The 20,604-nt window shown below is 52.0% G+C and overlaps 1 protein-coding gene across 6 annotated transcripts in view; it reads left to right on the forward strand.

Moving 5' to 3' along the window:
- The window catches only part of TACC2 (transforming acidic coiled-coil containing protein 2), a 182,650-nt gene extending 170,171 nt beyond the window's left edge, over positions 1–12,479 (forward strand). For all 6 annotated transcript variants that reach the window (XM_042960095.1, XM_042960094.1, XM_042960093.1 and 3 more), the window contains 5 exons: positions 523–566; positions 5,773–5,933; positions 6,122–6,228; positions 6,630–6,750; positions 10,260–12,479. In XM_042960095.1, the coding sequence (XP_042816029.1) occupies positions 523–566; positions 5,773–5,933; positions 6,122–6,228; positions 6,630–6,750; positions 10,260–10,325 (499 nt within the window). In that variant the 3' untranslated portion in view covers positions 10,326–12,479. The remainder of the gene's footprint in view (positions 1–522; positions 567–5,772; positions 5,934–6,121; positions 6,229–6,629; positions 6,751–10,259) is intronic.
- Positions 12,480–20,604: the final 8,125 nt, after the last annotated feature.

Raw genomic sequence — 20,604 nt, forward strand, 5'->3', positions numbered from 1 at the left:
GTTGGCCTTATGTTTTTTCCTCAGTGAGCAGTAGGGATGCATCGAAGGTTTTGCCCAGGGGCATGTTGTGTTCAGAGTCAGGCACTAGGAAAATGAACTTATTTGGGTATGTAAGAAGAGGGGCGGGGTTGCAGGTGCACCTAGAGGTGTGAACCAACTGTGACAAATAAGACTTGTCCCCTAGGGGCGGCTGGGTGGCTCCATCTGCTAAGCATCCGACTCTCAGTTTCAGCTCAGGTCATGGCCTCACGGTTTGTGAGTTCAAGCCCCCCATCGGGCTCCACACTAAGAGTACAGAGCCTACTTGGGACTCTCTCTCTCTCTCTCTCTCTCTCTCTCTCTCTCTGCCCCCTCCCCCACTTGCACGCTCTCTCTCTCTCTCCTTGCTCTCAAAATAAATAAATAAACTTTAAGAAAAAAAATAAGACTCGGTCAGGCTGCTGAGTCCAGCACGGGGACCCTACTGTCAGTTAGAAACCATTCTGTTGTCACAGTTCCAACGTATTTTTACTTCCCTTACAGGAAAATAGTGGCTGAGTATGAGAAGACCATCGCTCAGATGATAGGTAGGTGTCCTGACTGGCGGCCTCAAGCCTCCCCGAAGCTTCTGAACCACGGGGAGGGCTTTGAAGTTAGACGCTCGGAGTGTGTTCATCTTCGGTCCCTCTTAGAACGTGAAGTCCTTCAGGGAGGGACCGATTTTAGTGTGTGTGCTGCTAAAGTGACCGCTTTTCACCGAGGGACCAGAGCATCCCAGAATGTGAGCCTGGGGGCCTCCTGGAAACACCTGCTAGAATGTTCCTTAGCACCATTCGTGCCTGTGGGAAGCCATGGCAGTTACCTCAATGGCCACCATCGAGCCAGGACTTGCCCGCTTCTTGGGGAAAGAGGTTTGGGTTGGTTCCTAGGGTGTTTGGGGGATTTCTTGGCTCATGAGAGGGACGAAGAATCAAATCCCTCAACTCTAACTTAGACTCAAGGGACAAAATACTCAGCCTTCACGCAGGGTTCTAGGGCAAGGACAGTGGAACGCGTGGCAGTCCTGCCTGCCAACCCCCCCCCCCGCCCCCCTGTGCATTACCTGATCTCACGGGGATGGGCATTGACTCAGAATCTGTCTTCGCACCCCTGGCAGCCGGTCCTGACGCTGCTTTGGCCTCCAATAAAAAATGGCCTCAAGTGGCAAGTTCTACACCCCCTGGCACTTAAAAAGAAAAAAGAAGAAGAAGAATGGGAAAAGAGCTCACAGAAGCGCTGAGCCCATTTTCACACTAATGATCACTATTCAGAAACGATGCTATGACTTGGCAGGGGCGGGGGAGATTTTTATTTATTTATTTTATTTTATTTGCTTAGGTCCAGGATACCAGTTTAAAAAAAAAAAATCTTTTACTCCTGAGGACACATGGAGTAAAAGCCCCAGCTCACTGCACGCCAGTTTCTGTGTCGAAGCTGGACGCTGGGTTAACAGATGATTCCTCTCTCTCTCAAACGTTTGGGTCTGAGTCATGCTACCACACCTCTAGCTTGTCCCAAGAGAAATATGAGAGCAGCCTTGGGAATGGTGAAGAGGCTGACAACTGAGGGCTTTCTATTCAAAGGGGCTTTAATTTTGATATATTACAACAGAGGCCGTTTCTCCCAGATCTCAGGGAAAGTCCATTTGGGTGTTTCTAAGGATCAGCTCGTGGCGTATGCTTTCTATCGAATGAAACCTCTTTATTAAATTGGTATACGAATTTATGAATACATATGGATGAGATATAAAAAAAAAAAAAAAACCTCTTGGAACCAAAGCTGTCTGTAAAAGTGGTCAGGAAGGAGGATTTATGTCTTCCAATATACAATGTTTGGCACACTGAGCACAGCGTGGCCTCCTGGAGTCTTAGGTTGTGAAAACGTCACTCAGACCTACCGTAGCTCATCTGGAAATACCCTTCTGCATGTCAGAGCCCTACATTGTTATTTTTGCCCTTGGTGACAACACTTGGGCCAAGGTTGAGATGGGGGTAAAAGGGCAGGAGCCTCTGCCCCTGAGAGAATGCCGTCCAGAGCCATCTGCTAGCACTCGGCTGGCTGTTTTTGATAGAAGTAGACATTCGTTCCCTCTTAAACACCGCAGAGTAAGAATCTCTCTCCCTGGCGCAAGTGGCCCGTCCCTGCTGGAGAGAAAGATGACTCAGCTCTGACTTCCTTGCAGCCTATTTGCCGGTGGGAGTAGTTTCAATTGGTGGGAGAACATTTCAATTCTAGGCAGGTTGAGTGGGTGGAGCTCAGACCGCAGGCGTTAAGGCCACGCACCCCCAGCCCCCCACCCCCCTCCCCCGGGGAGACCTGGTATGTTTGGCCAAAGGGTCCCTCTCTTCAAGAGCTGTGATCTCACCCCTCTGAGCATTTTCCTGTTTGGGGGTGTTTGAGCGCTGCCAGAGGCCCTGTGAGCACCCTCCGGTGTCCCTAGCTGCAGGCAGCGCTGTCACCCGGGGTGACGCATGTCCTGTCCTGGTTCCCCGTCCTCGGGCACCTTCATCAGCCACTTTTCAGACCTTGTTCATCAGCTGGCATGTCTGTGGCTGTCACCTGTCAGTCACTACTGCAGGGCATTGATGAGGGCCACCGCAGATTTCCAGGTCCTTGTGTCCTTGTAGACAATGGCGTGGGGCTGAGGCACAGCCAGGACTCCCTCCCTGTCACTGCGGGCGGGACCCGCCTTCTTGCTGGGCAGGCTGTGGGTCCCCATACGTGGAAACATACCAGCCTCCTCTCTCTCTTCTTCTCCTTTGCACCCACCTACCCAGCATCCCTGGTGAGAGGGAAAAACTCAAGCTCCAGGAGCTTGGCAGTTCAGGCAGAATGAACGTTGGTAGCGTTTTGAAGTCAAAACTTCACCCCACCTGCGCCAGCCCCTCCTGGCTGCAGCCCGGCTCCCTGGCTTCCGTGTAACCGTCACAAATGTTCCACGCCAGCGTGACACGTGTCCTGCCATCGTCGTCCGTTCTCGTCACATGTTACTAAAGAGAATATGCTCTTGAGTTCAGAGACTGCATACTTAGGATTCAGGACAAAAAAGACCTCTGTGCTTTTCTGCATTCCAGGTTGTTGCAATTGATTTCTTTTTTGCTTTCCTAACAACTGCCCTGATTATCTGTTTTGCTTCCATTTTCTGTTGCTTCTTGCCCTTTGCTTGCAAAACACACAGGCAAGCCTGGTAAGTAAACGCTTCTTCACCTAACGTGACACCTGCCCATTGCAACCCACGTCTGTCTGTTTGTTTGTTTGTTTCTGTTTTTGTTACTTTTGCTATTGTGTATTTGCCGCATTCCCCCTCCCCCTCCCCCGAAAAACATGGTTTAATAATGTTTTGCCTGCAAAAAGAAAAACAAAACAGAAAAATCTCCCAGGGCATTGTTTTGTTGTTGAGTCTGGAGCATTTTGAGTTTGGGGCTGATTTCCTGATGTGAAGAACCTGACTGCGTGTGTAATTTGCAAGAAGATTTGTGGCGCGTTCTCACCTCCTCCGTCTCCTGGGAACCGGGAAATTTCTATTTTTACAAGCCTTTTGGGGGGAGGGCAGGAAACCTGAGGCAAGCTAAGTCTCAGATCCAGGAAATCAGATGGACTCTGTTTGATAAATGGCTTTTTACAAGCCAAGTGAAATGTATCCGTGGCCTCAGATCAGCCCCGGAATGTGCATTTTACCATGTGCCGAGGACTAAGGAAGCAGCTAAAACGTAATAAAAACAAGCGTTCGGTTACTGGAGCATCGTTTCTTTTAGGAGCCTGGGCGCAGCAAGATTGCGGGCAGTTCTTTTCTTGCCGTGTGTTAAAAAGCTCCCCCTCCGTGAGTGATTGATGTGACATCATGCCAGTTTGGGGGTGCCCGTGATGCTGTTGATGATGGGTCACTGATCCTGGGTTCTTATTATGTCACAGGCTTCATATACATTTTCGCTTAATCTTCCCTGAAATGCCACGAGATAAGTAATGTGAACCCCTCTTTCAGCTCAGGAGGCTGAGACTCCTAGAGGTTAAAAACCCTGCCCAAGGCAGCAGAGCTGGGGAGTGTCAGAGCCAGGACGGAACCTGGGCAGTCGAGAGTCTGGCGCCTGGGTCCTTCCTCTCTGCCCCGGCAGCGGGGGCTCTGGAGGCAGGGGTGGAGGTCCATCAGACGTCTTCCGGGTCTGTGGCTCTCCAAGCGTGACCCCTGGACCAGCCGCTTCAGCATCATCGGGGAACTAGTCACAGATGCCGATTCTCGGCCCCACTGCAGGCCTGCCAGATCAGAACTCACTGGGTGGGGCGCTGCTGTCTGTGTTTAAACAAGCCCCTGCTGATTCAGGTGCACGTTCATGTGTGACAACCCCTTCATTTTGGAAATGAGGCCCTGAGCCCCCGAGAGCCAGGACTTTTGAATGAGTTTGTATCACAGCCGAAGCTAAAACCCAGGATGTGGTTCCCCTGCCCTGAGCCCTTTCCCTCCACAGCACGCAACAAGAATACACGTAACTTTAGGAGACAGGACAGTGCCGATCCGCCAGGAACGCAAGGGAAAGAACCCAGAGCAGCATCCCTCTGCTTTTTTTTTTTAAGTTTTTACTTAAATTCCAGTTAGTTAATATACAGTGCAATATTAGCTTCAGGTGTAAAAATGCTTTGATACAATACCCAGTGCTCATCACAAGTGCACCCCTTGCTTTGAAGGGAGCTTCCTCCTTCCAGGTCTGTTACTAACAGGCTCAGGGAGAGAAGGGAGAGAGATGGTTATGAGCATGGCTTGGGGTTTGGATTGCCAGGTTCCGCTCGTTCATTCACAGCACGGATGTGTTGAGGCACCCTGTGAGTCAGGCGCTGTCCTAGGCTCTGGGATTAAAGATGTGGACAAAGCAAGACTTAAGACCCTGCCCTCACGCAGCGCGCACTCTAGGCAGACAGACAGCTGGTGCACACCTGTGTGCATGCATGCTGCTGGGAAGAGAATGGACTGGAAAGTAGGGAGGAGGCGCTTCCCGCAGGTGCTCAGGAAGGCGCCTCTGGGGAGGTGGCCTGGTGTCAGGAACCCGAGTGAGTGGGGAGCCGTGGACGTTCACGGTAGAATGGTCGTGGGGGTCAGAGGACAGAGCAGTTCCTTTTACTAGGCTCAGCCACTCTGAACTGGGCCAGAATTCTTAGGTACATAACTGAGAAAGTCACTTTGACGGAAAGAGCTCCATTTTTGTCGGAGTTAAAACATTTGCTGTGTCCAAGGAAATGTCCGTTTCTGTGCGAAGCAGAATTTCAGGGCTGGTGGTTATGTGGGCCTTGGTTCATGGGATGTTTTAAGGGTGAAACCTTTTTCTTTTCCAATAACCATGTCTTTATGTCGATAATACACAGAAAGACCTGTTCCTCGGAGCCCAGACTCCTATACCTTTTTATCTTGCTCAACACAAAATTCAGTAGTGATTTTTTTCCCACCTTATGGATCTGTTGGCCACCATCAACCACATAGCATCCCTGGGGCCTCGAATGTCGATTTTGAGGGGTCCGCATTGATCGGGTTGAAGACGGTGGCTGGTTTCCATCCCTTCTAACACTGCAAAGGCCCAGGTCTGCGATGCCGGAGCTGTGGGGGTTTTTGTGCCTTCAGAGACGGTCTGGGTGGGCTTGGGGAGCGGGTCCGTCCCAAGTCTGGGATGCCCCGTGCTTAGACCGACTTGCGATCTGAGGCCTCGGCTGCCTCTGGGACCAGGCCGGGATGCACCGGTCCCATCGTCTGTTCTTTGTGTCTCTTGCCAGAGGATGAGCAGAGGGAGAAGTCAGTCTCCCACCAGACTGTCCAGCAGCTGGTCCTGGAGAAGGAGCAAGCCCTGGCCGACCTGAACTCCGTGGAGAAATCTCTGGCCGATCTCTTCAGGAGATACGAGAAGATGAAGGAGGTCCTTGAAGGCTTCCGCAAGGTGTGTGTGTGTCGGGGCCGAGCAGGTGGCCGGACGTGCGGGGCGCGGGGAGGAGGCGCAGGTTGAGTGAGTGCACAGGGAGCTGGACTTGGCTGTCCAGCGTTCTACCCGCATCAGGGAGTTCTCGGGGTTCCCAGCGCCTGGGCTGTCTCTTCTGTGGGTGCAACCTCTGTCCTCTGTCGTGTCAGAATGAAGAAGTGCTGAAGAAATGTGCCCAGGAGTACCTGTCCCGGGTGAAGAAAGAGGAGCAGAGGTACCAGGCCCTGAAGGTGCATGCAGAGGAAAAGCTGGACAGGTAACGCGGCCTCAGGTCTGCTCCCAAAGACCTCTCGGCACCCCCTGCCGAGGCAGGCTGGGAGCTCCAACGACCCCACGGACCCTGGCTTAGAAAAAGCAGATAATCCCTCTGTGTTTTTTCAGTGTGACTTGTGATAACAGTGTCCTCGGCATCTTGATAAGTGGAGCGTGCATGTTGTAATCTCCAGGGCACCCACTCAAAGCGTTTTGGCCTCATGGGAATGGGGGCTGGGGGCAGGGTGAGGGTGCTCCTGGGCTCCTAAGCAGGCCCCCGCTGGTAGGAACTGGATCCAGACAGTTCCCGCCGTCCAGAGCTGAGAGGAGGAAGGTGGGAAGGGTCTCCGGGGAAGGTGGTCTTTTCTGAGCACCGCCGCCCCCCCCCCCACCTTGTGTCCGTAGGGCCAACGCCGAGATCGCGCAGGTCCGAGGCAAGGCCCAGCAGGAGCAGGCCGCCTACCAGGCCAGTCTGCGGAAGGAGCAGCTTCGTGTGGACGCTCTGGAGAGGACGTTGGAGCAGAAGGTAAGAGCCGACGGCCGGTGGGGCTGGTCAGACCCTCAGATCAGCAGAGGCTGGGGTTTCCTGCGGCCTCCGCGGCTCCCGGGACAGGTGTATGCCTCGTGAGCATACGCTTGTTCTCCATCCGGAAGATCCAGTGTAGGGCCAGCCCTGTTACTGTCCTCTCTGCTCTTCCTGGAATTGCCGTCCACTTGGGTGTTTGCTGCTGGTTTTCGCTCCCTTTTCAGCATCCATTCATTTGTCACACATCTACTGAAAAATCTCGATGTGCCGGGCATTGTACTTCGCCCTGCATCTAGACGCTTACCGGTGGGGGAATCGGGTAACCGCCAGAGGCCAGGGGCAGATGCAGAAAACGGGCCACGCTGGGGTCGAAAGGTCCCCCAGATGTCCGCCTGCTTCCACGGATGGGGGGGACCCTCCTGAGGTCCCTTAGCTTGTCCTGATTTCCGGTCTAGCACTCAGTCCACTGCACACACCCTCTCCCCGGGTGTCCAAATGAGAAGCCCCTTCCGCCCAAGAGTCCGAATCTGGGTAAGCGTGGGCCAGGCAGTCTCCCTCCCTGAGTATGTTTCCTGAACAAACCCATATGGTTGATCCACTGAGCCTTCGGAGTCCCCTGGATGGTTATCCGAGAACCCAGTGGCCTGGGGTAGCATCACTTCACCTGCATTTGGGCCTTAATGGGTAGTCACGGTTGGGGCGGGGGTGTCCTTTGTGGGCCAATGGCACCAGTGCCGTCGCATGGTGCTGGGTCCACAGTCTTCCTGGCTGTCCAGAATTCAGCACTAGAAAACCCACATTCCAGATCATTCTTGTTCTTTGCCTTTTCTTTTTGGGATGAAGACAAGTGGCTGCCAGACAGAATTGTATTTTTAAAAAAGAAAGAAGGAAAAAGTCTGGATGGTGCCAAATACCCCAAGCCTGTTCTACCGCCTCAATTTTCCAGGCTCTGCTCCGCCTTCCTAGCAGAAAGCACAGAGTCAGGACCAGCATTTACTCATTCTGTCTGTATTTTTTGAGCGGCACTGCATTGTTAGTGTTAAGTGGGTGTTTATTTTTAAAGATTTAAAAAAATTTTTTTAATGTTTATTAATTTTTGAGAGTGAGAGACAGCATGAGCAGAGGAGGGGCAGAGAGAGAGACACACACACACACACACACACAGAATCCAAGACAGGCTCCAGGCTCCGAGCCATCAGCACAGAGCCCGATGTGGGGCTCGAACTCACGAACCATGAGATCGTGACCTGAGCTGAAGTCGGGACACTTAACCGACTGAGCCACCTAGGCGCCCCGAGTGGGTGTTTATTTTTTATTCTTTGAATGTTGATAATCCATGTGTGGCATATTGGGTGACTCCTGAAAAGTGGAATACTCCTTTAAGTTAAAGACCACATTCCCCCCAGCATTTTGGGCAGTTGGGCATCAGATGTTTCTAGGTGGAAAATGCAGCAATATGTTTGTTCCCTTCTGTTTGCATCAGGATTTGATGGTGTTTGCACTGTATCCTGGTGTTAGCTAAAACAGTAGAGGTAAAACCCGAGTCAGGATAGATGTTTTCTAGGCAACCTGGCCTGTTGAGACTCTTCATTGCCAAATGAAGGTAATGATAAACGTTCTGGCAAACTAGAAAACACAGAAGACGGCGAGGTGGGGTGCACCATTTTGGAGAACAGAAAAGATACAAATAGATCTGTAACCATCTGAGACTAAAACCGAGGAAACATGGATTTATCCCCTGAGTTCTTCCCTACGGGACTCTGAGATCCAGAAGGGACGGTCTCTGTTTTAAAGAGACTCAGAAGCATTATCCTCTCCCCCCCCCCCCACCTCCCCACCAGGCAGTTCTGAAGTGAGGGCGCTGGGCATTTTGCCCAGTCAGGGTGCTGGAAAGGCTGGTGCCCAGTGAGCTGAGCTGCGTGGTGGCTGTTTGCTAGGCAGTGGGCCGATGCTGCAAAGACAGAGCTGGAGAACCTTCAGGAGTCCATAGCGGGTCCGCCAGTGCCTCTCAGCCATCAGTCGCTGGACGTTATGCTAAATAAGTGAGATAGCAAAGCCGTCTAGGAGCCAGGCCGGCCTCAGTCTGTGCTCCAGGCTTGCTGCGCCTGGCCAGCTGTGTGACCTTCCGTTAAGCGCGACGCGTAACCTCTCTGAGCCTCCGTTTCCTCGCTGAAACGTGGAAATAACAGTGGCTCCCACGAAGGGACTGTTGTGGGAACCGAGTGGGGCCGCTGCCCGGGGTGTGTTTGGCATGGTGCCTGGCACCCAGGAAGCGTGCTGGTAAGATGAAAAGTTATCCTGGGCGGCCCCAGCAGCCGCAGGTTGGCGAGAATAGTAATTTCAGGATGAGCGGCCAGTGCTGCGTTCCTGCAGGGCACCCCTCTTCCCGCAGGCATCTCCGCGCCTCTCAGAACGGAGCTCTCAGGGCTGTGGATTCGAGCAGGGGGTGAGCCGGGGTGACCTTCCGGGTGGGGCTGTCTCCCGGCGGGGGCTGGTGGCTGAACTGCAGTGAGGACTCAATTCGTCTTCCACTAAGGAGGCCCGGCTCTTCCCAAGTAGTGACACTCAGGAGTGGCACCCAGAGCCCATCCCGGAAAGCACGGGACACGCGGCTCCGAGCTGGACCAGGAGGAGGTTCTGAGGTTTCCGAAGAAGGGTCTTGGGTTAGCCCCAGGGGAGAGGCTTGAGGTTAAGGCTCCCCGTCCACAGGGACCTCGAAAAAGTGGCTGTGGTGTGTTCCTGGGATACCGATCCGGCCCCCTTGGCGAGGGCCGTTCGAGATGGGCCGCCGAAGCAGGTCGGCATCAGGGCAGAGCCACACCTGCCTTTGAACGGACTCATCCCGTCGGATCCCCGGTCTCAGAGCCCGGACGGTGTTGTCTGCTGGTCGGTGCGGGCTGAGCATGTGGTCGGCTCCCCACCGGCTTTGGCACACGGGCAGGGCATGCATGGCACAAGAGAACCTGGAGGCATCTCGCATCTGCCCCTGCCCCTCTCCCCACCTCCCCATATCCACAGCACCCCCTCGTTTCGCAACCTCTAAATGCTAGAGACCCTATTCAAGTAGGATTGCTCAATGCTTCCTGGTGACATTTCTCAAAAAAGCCACCAAAGAGCTCAGCCTGGACCGTCCTTTCATGTCCGCATCCCTCAGAGGCAAATGAAAGGAAGAGAACCAATACTTGGTTCAGCCCCTGCTGCGTGCCGGTCACTGCTGGGGAGCTTTGCATTCTGACCGCATTCCTTTCTCAGACAGATGTTACCATCCACATTTCAGAGATAAGGACACCAAGGCTCAGAAAGGTTGTGTGAGTTGCTCAGGGTCACAGCTAGCGCTTGGATGTGTGCTTTGATTCATCCCTCGTACCGCTTTGGAGAATTTCAGGGGGACCAAGAAGCCTGGGGCACCCGGGCCCCTGGAAAGCCCAGAGACCATTCTGCTGGGCTTGATTTCAGACAGCCAGGAGATTTCAGCAGCCTTTTCTTTTCTGTTTTGTCTTCGCTTTCAGAATAAAGAGATAGAGGAACTCACCAAGATTTGTGATGAACTGATTGCCAAAATGGGGAAAAGCTAACTTTGAACCGAATGTTTGGACTTGACCATTGCGTGCAATATGACCGTCGGCACACTGCCGTCCTTCCAGCGACGCGGACAGGTTCTGTTTTCACTTTTTCGTATGCACTACTGTATTTCCTTTCTAAACGACATTGATTTGATTGTATGCAGTACCAAGGAGACTATCAGAATTTCTTGCTATTGGTTTGCATTTTCTTAGTATAAATTCATAGCAAGTTGACCTCAGAGTTCCTGTATCAGGGAGATTGTCTGATTCTCTAATAAAAGACAAATCGCTGACCTTGGCCTTGCCCTCTGTACATGAGTTCCCAGGGTGAGCGGCTTTTGGATTTAATATGAACTTGTACAGCTTGCACAGGGACTCTTGCCTTAAGGAGTGTAAACTTGATCTGCGTTTGCTGATTTGTGTTAAAAAAAATGCATGTTTCAAATAAAATTCTCTATTGTAAATAAATTTTTTTCTTTGGATCTTGGCAGTAAGCGTGGCTATGATTTCTTTTCTGGGAAGGGTTGGGTCTTTTCTCGCCTTTGTTAAAATCCTATCAGATCTGGCCCTTTCCCCCTCTCTGTCTGGCTCACTTCTTCGTCCATAGATTTAAATAACATTTCCTTCATTATCGTGGCTGTTTGTACGTTGGAAGCTAAGGAGAAGTATTGACTTGCTATTTTTTAAATGCTTATGTGATTATATTGAATTAGCTTAGATTTGGTTTTTACAAATGCTTTCTGAGTTTTGGCGGGAAAGTCTGTTTTCCTTTACTGGCTCGAGGAAGTTGCAGGCTGTCCCTCTTCCTATGCATTCTTTTAGTGTGTGACCATCAACCCTGAAACATGGCCCAGTTCCCCCTAAAGGACCAGCCCCAGGCGAGCAGTTACCCACAGGAGACAGGTAGTGAGGCCAGTTGGGAGATGACGGCGGGATGCACCGGCCGTAGATTCTTTAACGGCTCCTGACTTTCTCGGGAACCCCAGCTTATAGGTTGGGCAGTGAGAGGGTGGGAAGGCATCTTAGTTTCCTAAAATTGCCACCACGTCACATATTTAGCAGCTTAAAACAGTAGAAATGTATTCTCTCGCCGTTCTGGAGGCCAGAAGTCCCAAATCTGAGCATCAGTGGGCTTTTTTTCCCTCCGGGGCTATGAGGTGGAGTCTGTTCCTTGCCTCTCGAAGCAGTCCCTGGTGTCCCTTGGGTGGTGGCTGTGTCACTCTAGTCTCAGCGTCTGTCTTCATGAGCCTTTCTTTTCTGTGTCTCAACTCCCTCTCCTCTCTCTGGTAAGGGCACCGCTCATTGGATTTCGGGCCCACCCCAAACCCAGGATGATCTCTCAGGATTCCCGATTACATCTACGAAGACCCTGTGTCCAAATAAGGGCACACTCCCAGCTGTGGTGGGCATTTGTGTGGGGTCCGAGTGTGCCCGTGGGACGTGTGGCGTGCTGTGTGAGCTTGGAAAGCAGCCGCGAGCCCCCGGTGGCCCTCAGCTCAAGCGCCCCTCGTCCTGCCCAGGCGCAGCGACCACGGGCTGTTCCCCTCACACGGGACCACCCGACGCCTCACAGGACAGGCATCCCAGGCAGCACAAGGAAAGAAAGACAGCCCGCCTCTCCGGAAGCGAGTCCCAGCCTCTGGCCCCACCGTCAACCCCCCTAACAGGGCAGGGGTCTGCCTCCTCCCACTGCCCAGCCACCTCTGCCCGGTCCCGTCTCCCAGTCTCCCCTCCTCACGGCTCAGCCGGGCCCCCCCCGGGCCCCCCCAGTCTCACTTGTCCAGGCCCAACCCCTCCCCCACCCTCACCCCAGATTCTGATCTCAGCTGTGTTCTCAAAACAGCCCAGCCTCTTGCTCTGGAAAGTTTCTATTTTTCTTATTACCTAAGCAAAACATTTCCATTGCTAAAAAGTCCAGAAATGCAGGTAAGAAAATGAAACAAACAAGCAAGCACCATGATCCCTAAACCAAGAAATGATCACTGTTGATGTTTTTGTATTTATTTTTCTATGCCTTGTTTCCTCAGTGTATGAAATATTTATTAACTTATCTTTTTAAAGGCGGGATTATTTGGAGTTCTGCAGCCCCCTGCGTGCCGTTTTGTAAACCTTTTTTTTTCATGTAATACTATAATGTAACCATCGTGTTATGCAAACTTTTATATCAATAAATACAGCTCTTTCTCATCATTTCGAATGACTGCATGTATTCTGTGGTACCCAAAATGTGTCTAACCAGCCGCCCACTGCTGGACATTCATATTGTGTCCATTGTTTTGCTGTCATTATGCACACACATTGCATTGAGTTGCCTTATACATACACGTTTGTGGACAGGAGTTTTCCTTAGGCTGAATTTTTAAAGTGAATAACCTGGGTGAACATCGTCACTACTCCCGCCCAAGTCCAAGTTGGCTTTACGGCTCGTTGCAGTGAGGGAGGACAGCCACCAGGGGGAGCTGTGGGGCACCACCGTAAGGGCGTCTTGGGAGGCAGGTGGGACAGGATTCGGACTTGGTCCAGCTGCTTCTGGGGAAGCAGGGCTTTGCTGCGTATTGGATGCTCTCGGGGCAGAGACAGTTCTCAGGTTGGGTATCTCGTATCTTCGCTAGACTAAGGCAAAGCTGTAGTTGGTAACGAAGCAATAGTTGCTCAAATGCATTAGCCAGGATGGAAGGATATTTGGTCCTTTTGGGGGTTTGAATAATGTTCAGGTTCTGTCTGTTCAGACTGATTCTGGGTGGGGCTTGTTTTCTCTTGACCCAGCACAGCGCGGCTAGTCTGACACTGATTTTCGGCAAAATTGTTAGTGTTCAACAGGAGAACAGCAAGGCGTCGGCAAGAGGGCCAGGCCGGCTCCCAGATACCACAAGCTGTTTTTCTCCCTCTTGGACGTTATACACATTTTTAAAGTTTGGGAAACCCATTGCCAAATAGGCTTCCACTGAGGTTGTAGTAAAATTTACCCCTCGGGAGGTGCCTGGGTGGTTCAGTTGAGCGTCCGACTTCAGCTCAGGTCACGATCTCACGGTTCGTGAGTTCGAGCCTCACATCGGGCTCTGTGCTAATAGCTCAGAGCCTGGAGCTTGCTTCAGATTCTGTGTCTCCGTGTCTCTGACCTTCCCCCACTCGCGCTCTGTCTCTCTCTCTCTCTCTCTTAAAAATAAACATTAAAAAAATTTTTTTTTACTATTCCCCCCCACGACACACACACCCAACACACACACATATTCAGTATATACCTTTTGAGGCATACATCTACCACTAGGCTACTCTGTCTGCCTGTCAGCCTGGTCTAGCTTCGAAAGGCCTGGCCCTACCTTGGCCTCAGGCACCTGCATGCTAGGCTGCTTCCCCAGACCTACCCACAGGGCCACCGTGCAGAGGGCCTGGCCATGGGAACCCCTATGGGTTGAGATCAGCTGCTTTGCGTCCTTTGCTCACTTGATACAATGCACACGTGCTTGCACATGTTCACCCACGTGATGGCTGCTAGGGACTTCAATTATTTTGCTGTGCTGAGTGAGTGGGACGACCACGAGAAGCCAGCACCTGACCTGCCGTCCAGAGCTCCCCGGCAGCCAGCATTACAACCTTGGAGATGCTCAGCACCTCTTCAGAATTTCGGTTTGCCAAGTCCGTTGAAATCTCGAGCTCTGAACATCCTTTTCGTTTTGTTTCTGGGTCAGCATTTCCTTAGGGCTCTCAAGTTGAAGGCGGTGCGACGGGGATACTAAGATCACCCATGAAGACAGAGTGGGGGGGCGGATAGAAACGAGGCAGGTGGTCACTGATGACTGGGATGGGGGCTGCCATCAGAGGGGGAGAAGGTTCTTTTTCTCTCAGGTTTGGCGCTCAGCCCCTTAGGTGTGAGATCTGAGGGGCCCAAGGCCACGCCAGGAGCATGACACAGGTGGAAGAGGTGATGGGCCCGAGTGGGGGCTCAGGCTCTCTAGCTGCTTCTTTCACTTAATTGTCGGCATTGGGAGGATGCTCAGGTTTTTTAGCCAACCTGTCTGCTTTCCAGGACATTCCACTTGAAAAATTGAACTAGGCGGGGGCGGGTGTTCCGACAAAGGCAAGGTGGAGGTGTGTGCCCAGGCAGGGAAGGGCTGGCAGGAGGAAAGCTGTGTACATCTGAGGCCCACAGGGCTCCCTCGGGGTTTGCGCTCTCTAGCCCTGAAACAATCTGGTGAATGGGAACTATTTTTATTTCCATTTTACAGGAAGGAAACAGAGGCTCAGAGGGGTTAGAAACCTGGGGATTTGACTATCTCAGGCAGGAGAAGGGCCAGCCAGGATTGGATCTCAGCTCTCCAATGACTGCAAGTTCCTCAGGCTGACAGCATCTTTTGTAAGACGTCCGTCGAAAGTAGTGTGGAGAGGGGCGCCTGGGTGGCTCAGTTGGTTACGTGTCCAACTTCGGCTCGAGGCATGATCTCGCGCGGTACATGAGTTCAAGCCCCACATCAGGCTCTGTGCTGACAGCTCGGAGCCTGGAGCCTGCTTCGGATTCTGTCTCCCTCTCTGTCTGTCCCTCCCCCACTCATGCTGTTTCTCTCTGTGTCTCCCTCAAAAATGAATAAACATTAAAAAAAATATATTAAAAAAAAAAAAAAAAGGAGTGGAGAGAAGGTACCGGAAAGGGGATGTGCCCTCGGGCCGGTAGGGGTGCTCACATCCATCCTATAATTAGACCGATTGGTGGCCCTGCCTTGAGTCTGGGCTGGCTCTGCCGCTATTTCTATGGACCATGAAAGCCCTGCCGTTCAGTAGATGGGAATGGCTGCGGGGCTCCCCCCGTGTGCCCCGTGAGGCTGGCGTGAGTGGCTCTGCTCCGCCTCGCCTTCACATTTCCCTCTGCAGTGGGTGGACCCGTGACATCTCCCCAGGCTGGTGGCACCTGGCTGGGCTTCTGAGTTCCCCTAGGCCAGAACAGCAATGGCAGAATACAGAGAATTCATGTATCTGCCTTGGGTTTTTCAAGAACTGGGAAACACAACCTGGAGATCAAAGGGGTAGGACTAAACAAAGCCCCTTCCCCCATTCCCACCCTACGGTGCAATCAGAGCACGTCCTTCCGTAGCTCCTGACCCCTCTACCGGGGACACCCACCCCTGCCCCATTAAGGTTCATTATTATGATTATTTTTAATGTTTATTTTTGAGAAAGAGAGACAGAGCATGAGCAGGGGAGGGGCAGAGAGAGAGAGAGAGAGAGAGAGACAGAATCTGAAGCAGGCTCCAGGCTCCAAGCTGTCAGCACAGAGCCTGATGCGGGGCTTGAACTCACAAACCATAAGATCATGACCTGAGCCGAAGTTGGACGCTTAACCAACTGAGCCACCTAGGGGCCCCTTTAAGGCTCATTATTGATGTCACATCCTCCAAGAAACCCTCTCTGAACCCTCAGGCCTGGGTCAGTGTTTTCAAATGTAAGTTTTATAATTATTCAGGCATAATGAGGCCGTCAGATCGGGAGACAAGTGCCCATTGAAGACATCGTTCCTTACCCACAGTTCCCGAGAGAGCACGCCATGCCGGGTAAGACCACAGAGTAAGGCATCCCAGTTGGTCAGGAGGCAGGGGAGCAAGGGAAGGGTAAGATGTGGACAAGAGCCTTTACTGTGGTTCCGAGGGAAGGAACGGGTGAGGGGGGTAACTAGGCTTAGGATCGGCTAGTTTGGATCATTTCCGTAGGCTCTGGGCCACTGGGGCTCTCTGTAGTTGTTTAATGTCTGGCCCTGGGGTGATTCGCATAGAGGGACAGTGGTCCTAACTGTGAAAGTCCAATAAAGGGAGTGATGGGATATGGGCTCTGGGTTGGTTGGTTTGCAAGTGAAAAGTCTCACTCATAGACACGTGTTTTACCATCCCTAGGAACTGACTAACCCTGAGAGGGACGGTCCCTCCTGGGTCAGTCAGCAAGACGTCAAGATGCCAGAGCATCAGGATAAAAAGACATGTTTCTGTAGTCGGCTGCCCCTGCCATGAACTCCTGCAGCTCACCGAGCTTGACCCTTGACTTGTCCATCACGCTGTACTGTCGTAAGGGCAGAGGTAAACCTCCCAAAGCAAAGCATCTGCACACAAAAGATGATGGGGGGGGGGGGCGGGGCAGCTCACAGACAACATTTTGAAATAGTTATAGAGTTAATCTCATGTGCTCATGTGCATTAGAAATAAACCGGCATACCAATGTGTTATTTCATCGATAAAATAAATTTAGAGAAGATGGCTAAATAAAGAACCATTTGGGGTTGGGGGAGGATTTGAAAGTGCACAGGTGGTTCTCATCCTCTACTTTGCTCCCCTTTTAGCCCCAACCCCCAGCACAAACCTGATGCTCAAACTTTGTTTAAATGTGTGAATGGGGCAAGCCCTAGGCCACCCAGTTTGTCATCACCCCCACCCTCCCGGAAGTCTGGGAATACTAGGATGGGCCGGGATAGAGCTGAGCTGTTGTTTTGTCTGAGCTTTGTTGAGCAGATGAGCCAGAGAGAAGAAGGCTTCACCGAGGCCCCACAGCAAGTCAGTGGCCAGGGTCTGACCCAGTCTAGGGCTCCTCACTTAGCACTGAGACCACCCCACCCCGGCCATACAGGACTCCGTTCAAGGGCAGGACCCACCCTCTGCTTCTTGGTGGAAACCCCTGCCTGTCTTCTGGCTCATACACTACCTCAGCCAGAGGTCTGGTCTACAGGCTGCACCCCACCTGCAGCAACCTGGACCCTGGTGCACAGAGAGTCCCCCACCCCGGGGAGCCAGGCAATCCTGATTTGGGCACTCACAGCCTCCCACTGTGCACACACAGACCCACTGGGTCCTGAATCTTCTAGAATGAGGTTCCTTAGAGCCAGCATTCAGGCTCTGAGGTCAAGACACTCCAAACTGCCAGGACTCCAGGCCTCTGGGTGTACTTTCCACTTAGGGAGGTTAAGGTCATGTCCAGGGGTCACACACAACTAGTCCCAGAGCCAGAGTCGGAATTGGATGTTCTTTCCTGGGTACCCCACTTCCCCCCACCATGGGTGACTGGATGGAGGGGGCTGAAATGGGCTCCCTGGGAAGCTAGGGAGAAACTTGTCCCTGGGGTGTTTGAGAAAATGGCTAAGCCACCAGAATCCTCCTGTACCGGGCATGGGAGATTTTGGTACGAGGTGGTTCTAGCTGAAAGCTGTGCTCTTTGGGGTTCGATGTCTGAGCCCCCAAAGGCCTTTGCTCTTGGGGTGTCTGGCTTGGCTGGGCCCATGGGGCATATATCCCAGCACACAGGGCACCACTGGGAAGAGGCCTTCAGAGAAAGTTGCTGGGAGCTGTTTCCATTTCTTTGTATTAGTTGTCTTTGCCTTTGACTAATAGCTCAGCTTGACAGAGCTCTATGGGGTTGTATGTGCAGAGGGCTTTGGAGATGAGCTGAAGGCCTGTCGGGGGTGACAGACACAACCAAAGCCAGGGTCCTGCTTAGGGGCGCTGGGGAGTATGGCACTCTGGGACACTTCCCTAGAGTGGCCACTAGAGAGCGCCCAAGGGCCAGCTCCCAGCTGTGCCCCAGAAGGGGTGCTTGGAGGGTGTTTCTAGGCTTGCCCATGATGGACAAGATGGTCCAGGACAAGGTATTTCAAACTCTTTCACTGAAACCTTACGTGGGACCTACATTCCAGGGACAGGTAGCTGAGAAAAGTTTGGGGTGAAGGGAGAGAAGCGGCAAAGCAGAAATCTATCCACTTGTGCACAGATATCTGCTGACATGAGATGGTGACCCACACAGAAACAGATACACACATGCATATGTGAACACGTGTGTATACACACACACACACACACACACACACACAGTGCTCACCCATGTGCATAGGCAGAGCAGTGGGTAGGGACTGGTACATCCATTTACCGAGTCAAGAGATGTCTTTTGAGCACTTCCTAAGGGCTGAGTTTGGTTGCTGGGCCCTGTGGGGATACAGGAGTGGATAAGGCACCAGAAAACACCCCACAGAAACCAACTACTCTCCCGAGCAGAATGTGGGTGTCAGGGGAGGTAGAATCACAGATCTGAGGGTGAGGAGGGAGGGACATTTAGAGGTGCCTCCTATTTGTGGAGAGTTTTATATAGTTCTAGAACTCCGTTACAAGTAGGCAGGTCAGTTACTTTCCTGTTTCACTTTATAGTTTGCATGACTCAGGAAAGGCCGCACGTGAAGACCCTGGAGGAAACAGGTCTCGGGTCTTACGAGCTGCACTGCCTCCAGGCTGCTCTTACTGTAGCTGAGACTTCTGTGAGCCCTGGGGTGGAGGTCCAGGACTTTGATGGACCGAGACTCCCAGGCATGACGGATGTGGCCCCGCCACCCCACCTCCTGGCTTCCGGCCTGGGCTTTGCAGACGAGGTCACGGAGTGCACTGAAAGATTCTGCCATGGCCCCCGGAATGAAAGCTCTTGACTTTGTCCCTGACTTTTAGGCAGTTCTTAGTTGCTGGAGAGAGCCGATTAAAAATCATCTATCAAGATGCTGGCGAAGATGTGGAGAAACAGGAACCCTCTTGCACTGTTGGTGGGAATGCAAATTGGTGCAGCCACTCTGGAAAACAGTGTGGAGGTTCCTCAAAAAATTAAAAATAGACCTACCCTATGACCCAGCAATAGCACTGCTAGGAATTTCCCCAAGCGATACAGGAGTGCTGATGCATAGGGGCACTTGTACCCCAATGTTTATAGCAGCACTTTCAACAATAGCCAAATTATGGAAAGAGCCTAAATGTCCATCAACTGACGAATGGATAAAGAAATTGTGGTTTATATACACAATGGAGTACTACGTGGCAATGAGAAAGAATGAAATCTGGCCCTTTGTAGCAACATGGATGGAACTGGAGAGTGTTATGCTAAGTGAAATGAGCCATACAGAGAAAGACAGATACCATATGGTTTCATTCTTATGTGGATCCTGAGAAACTTAACAGAAACGCATGGGGGAGGGGAAGGAAAAAAAAAAAAAAAAGAGGTTAGAGTGGAAGAGAGCCAAAGCATAAGAGACTCTTAAAAACTGAGAACAAACTGAGGGTTGATGGGGGGTGGGAGGGAGGGGAGGGTGGGTGATGGGTATTGAGGAGGGCACCTTTTGGGATGAGCACTGGGTGTTGTATGGAAACCAATTTGACAATAAACTTCATATACTGAAAAATAAAATTAAAAAAAAATCATCTATCAAAAGGGTCGCCTGGGTGGCTCAGTCGGTTGAGCATCCAACTTCAGCTCAGGTCATGATCTCATGATTCATGAGGAGGAGTTCAAGCCCTGCATTGGGCTCCCTAGTGTCTGTGTGGAACCCACTTCAGATCCTCTGTCCCCCTCTCTCTTTGCCCCTCCTTCTCCCTCTCTCAAAAATAAATATAACGTGGGGCGCCTGGGTGGCTCAGTCAGTTGAGCGGCCGACTTCAGCTCAGGTCAGGATCTCGCAGTCCGTGAGTTCGAGCCCCGCGTCGGGCTCTGGGCTGACAGCTCAGAGCCTGGAGCCTGTTTCAGATTCTGTGTCTCCCTCTCTCTGACCCTCCCCCGTTCATGCTCTGTCTCTCTCTGTCTCAAAAATAAATAAACGTTAAAAAATCAAAAAAAAAAAAATTAAATAAATAAATAAATAAATATAACATTAAAAAAATCATGTATCAACAAAACAAATCATCAGGCATGGTTTTAGTAATGTAAAACTCTCCAATTTTTTTAATTTATTTGGAGAGAGAGAGTGTGTGTGCATGCGAGGGCAGGAGGGGCGGAGAGAGAGAGGGAGAGAGAGAATCCCAAGCAGGCTCCATACTGTCAGCGTGGAGCCCGACTTGGGGCTCGAACCCACGAACCGCGAGCTCATGACCTGAGCCGAGACCAGCAGTCAGACGCTCAACTGACTGAGCCCTCCAGGCACCCCCAGACTCTCCACTTGCTATTTAAATATTTTTGTCGAAACACTCCTGGACACTCGAGCTAGAAAACAGAGCACCCCAGAATGCCAAATCTGGGAGGGATCTGAGAAGCTTCCAGTGCAATCTTCTCTGACAGACGAGGCCTGAGGACTTGGGGGTGGACTCTTCACGGAGGCCCTCTCAGCGGATCTTCCCCCGGCTGCTGTAAAGAGACGTGGAAACAGGGACAGCTCCGCTCCCCTGAGGAGCATGGCCTGGGACCTGCCACACTTCCCAGAGCCCCTGGGTGAGCACCACCCCCACAGCCCCCAGCTGTGCTCAACCAGGCCTGGAACAGGAAGTGCTCGGAACCTTCCCTGACGTTGCCATGGCGCCCA

This window comes from Panthera tigris, chromosome D2 (assembly GCF_018350195.1).
Source record: "Panthera tigris isolate Pti1 chromosome D2, P.tigris_Pti1_mat1.1, whole genome shotgun sequence".
In the NCBI taxonomy this organism is placed as follows: Eukaryota; Metazoa; Chordata; class Mammalia; order Carnivora; family Felidae; genus Panthera; species Panthera tigris.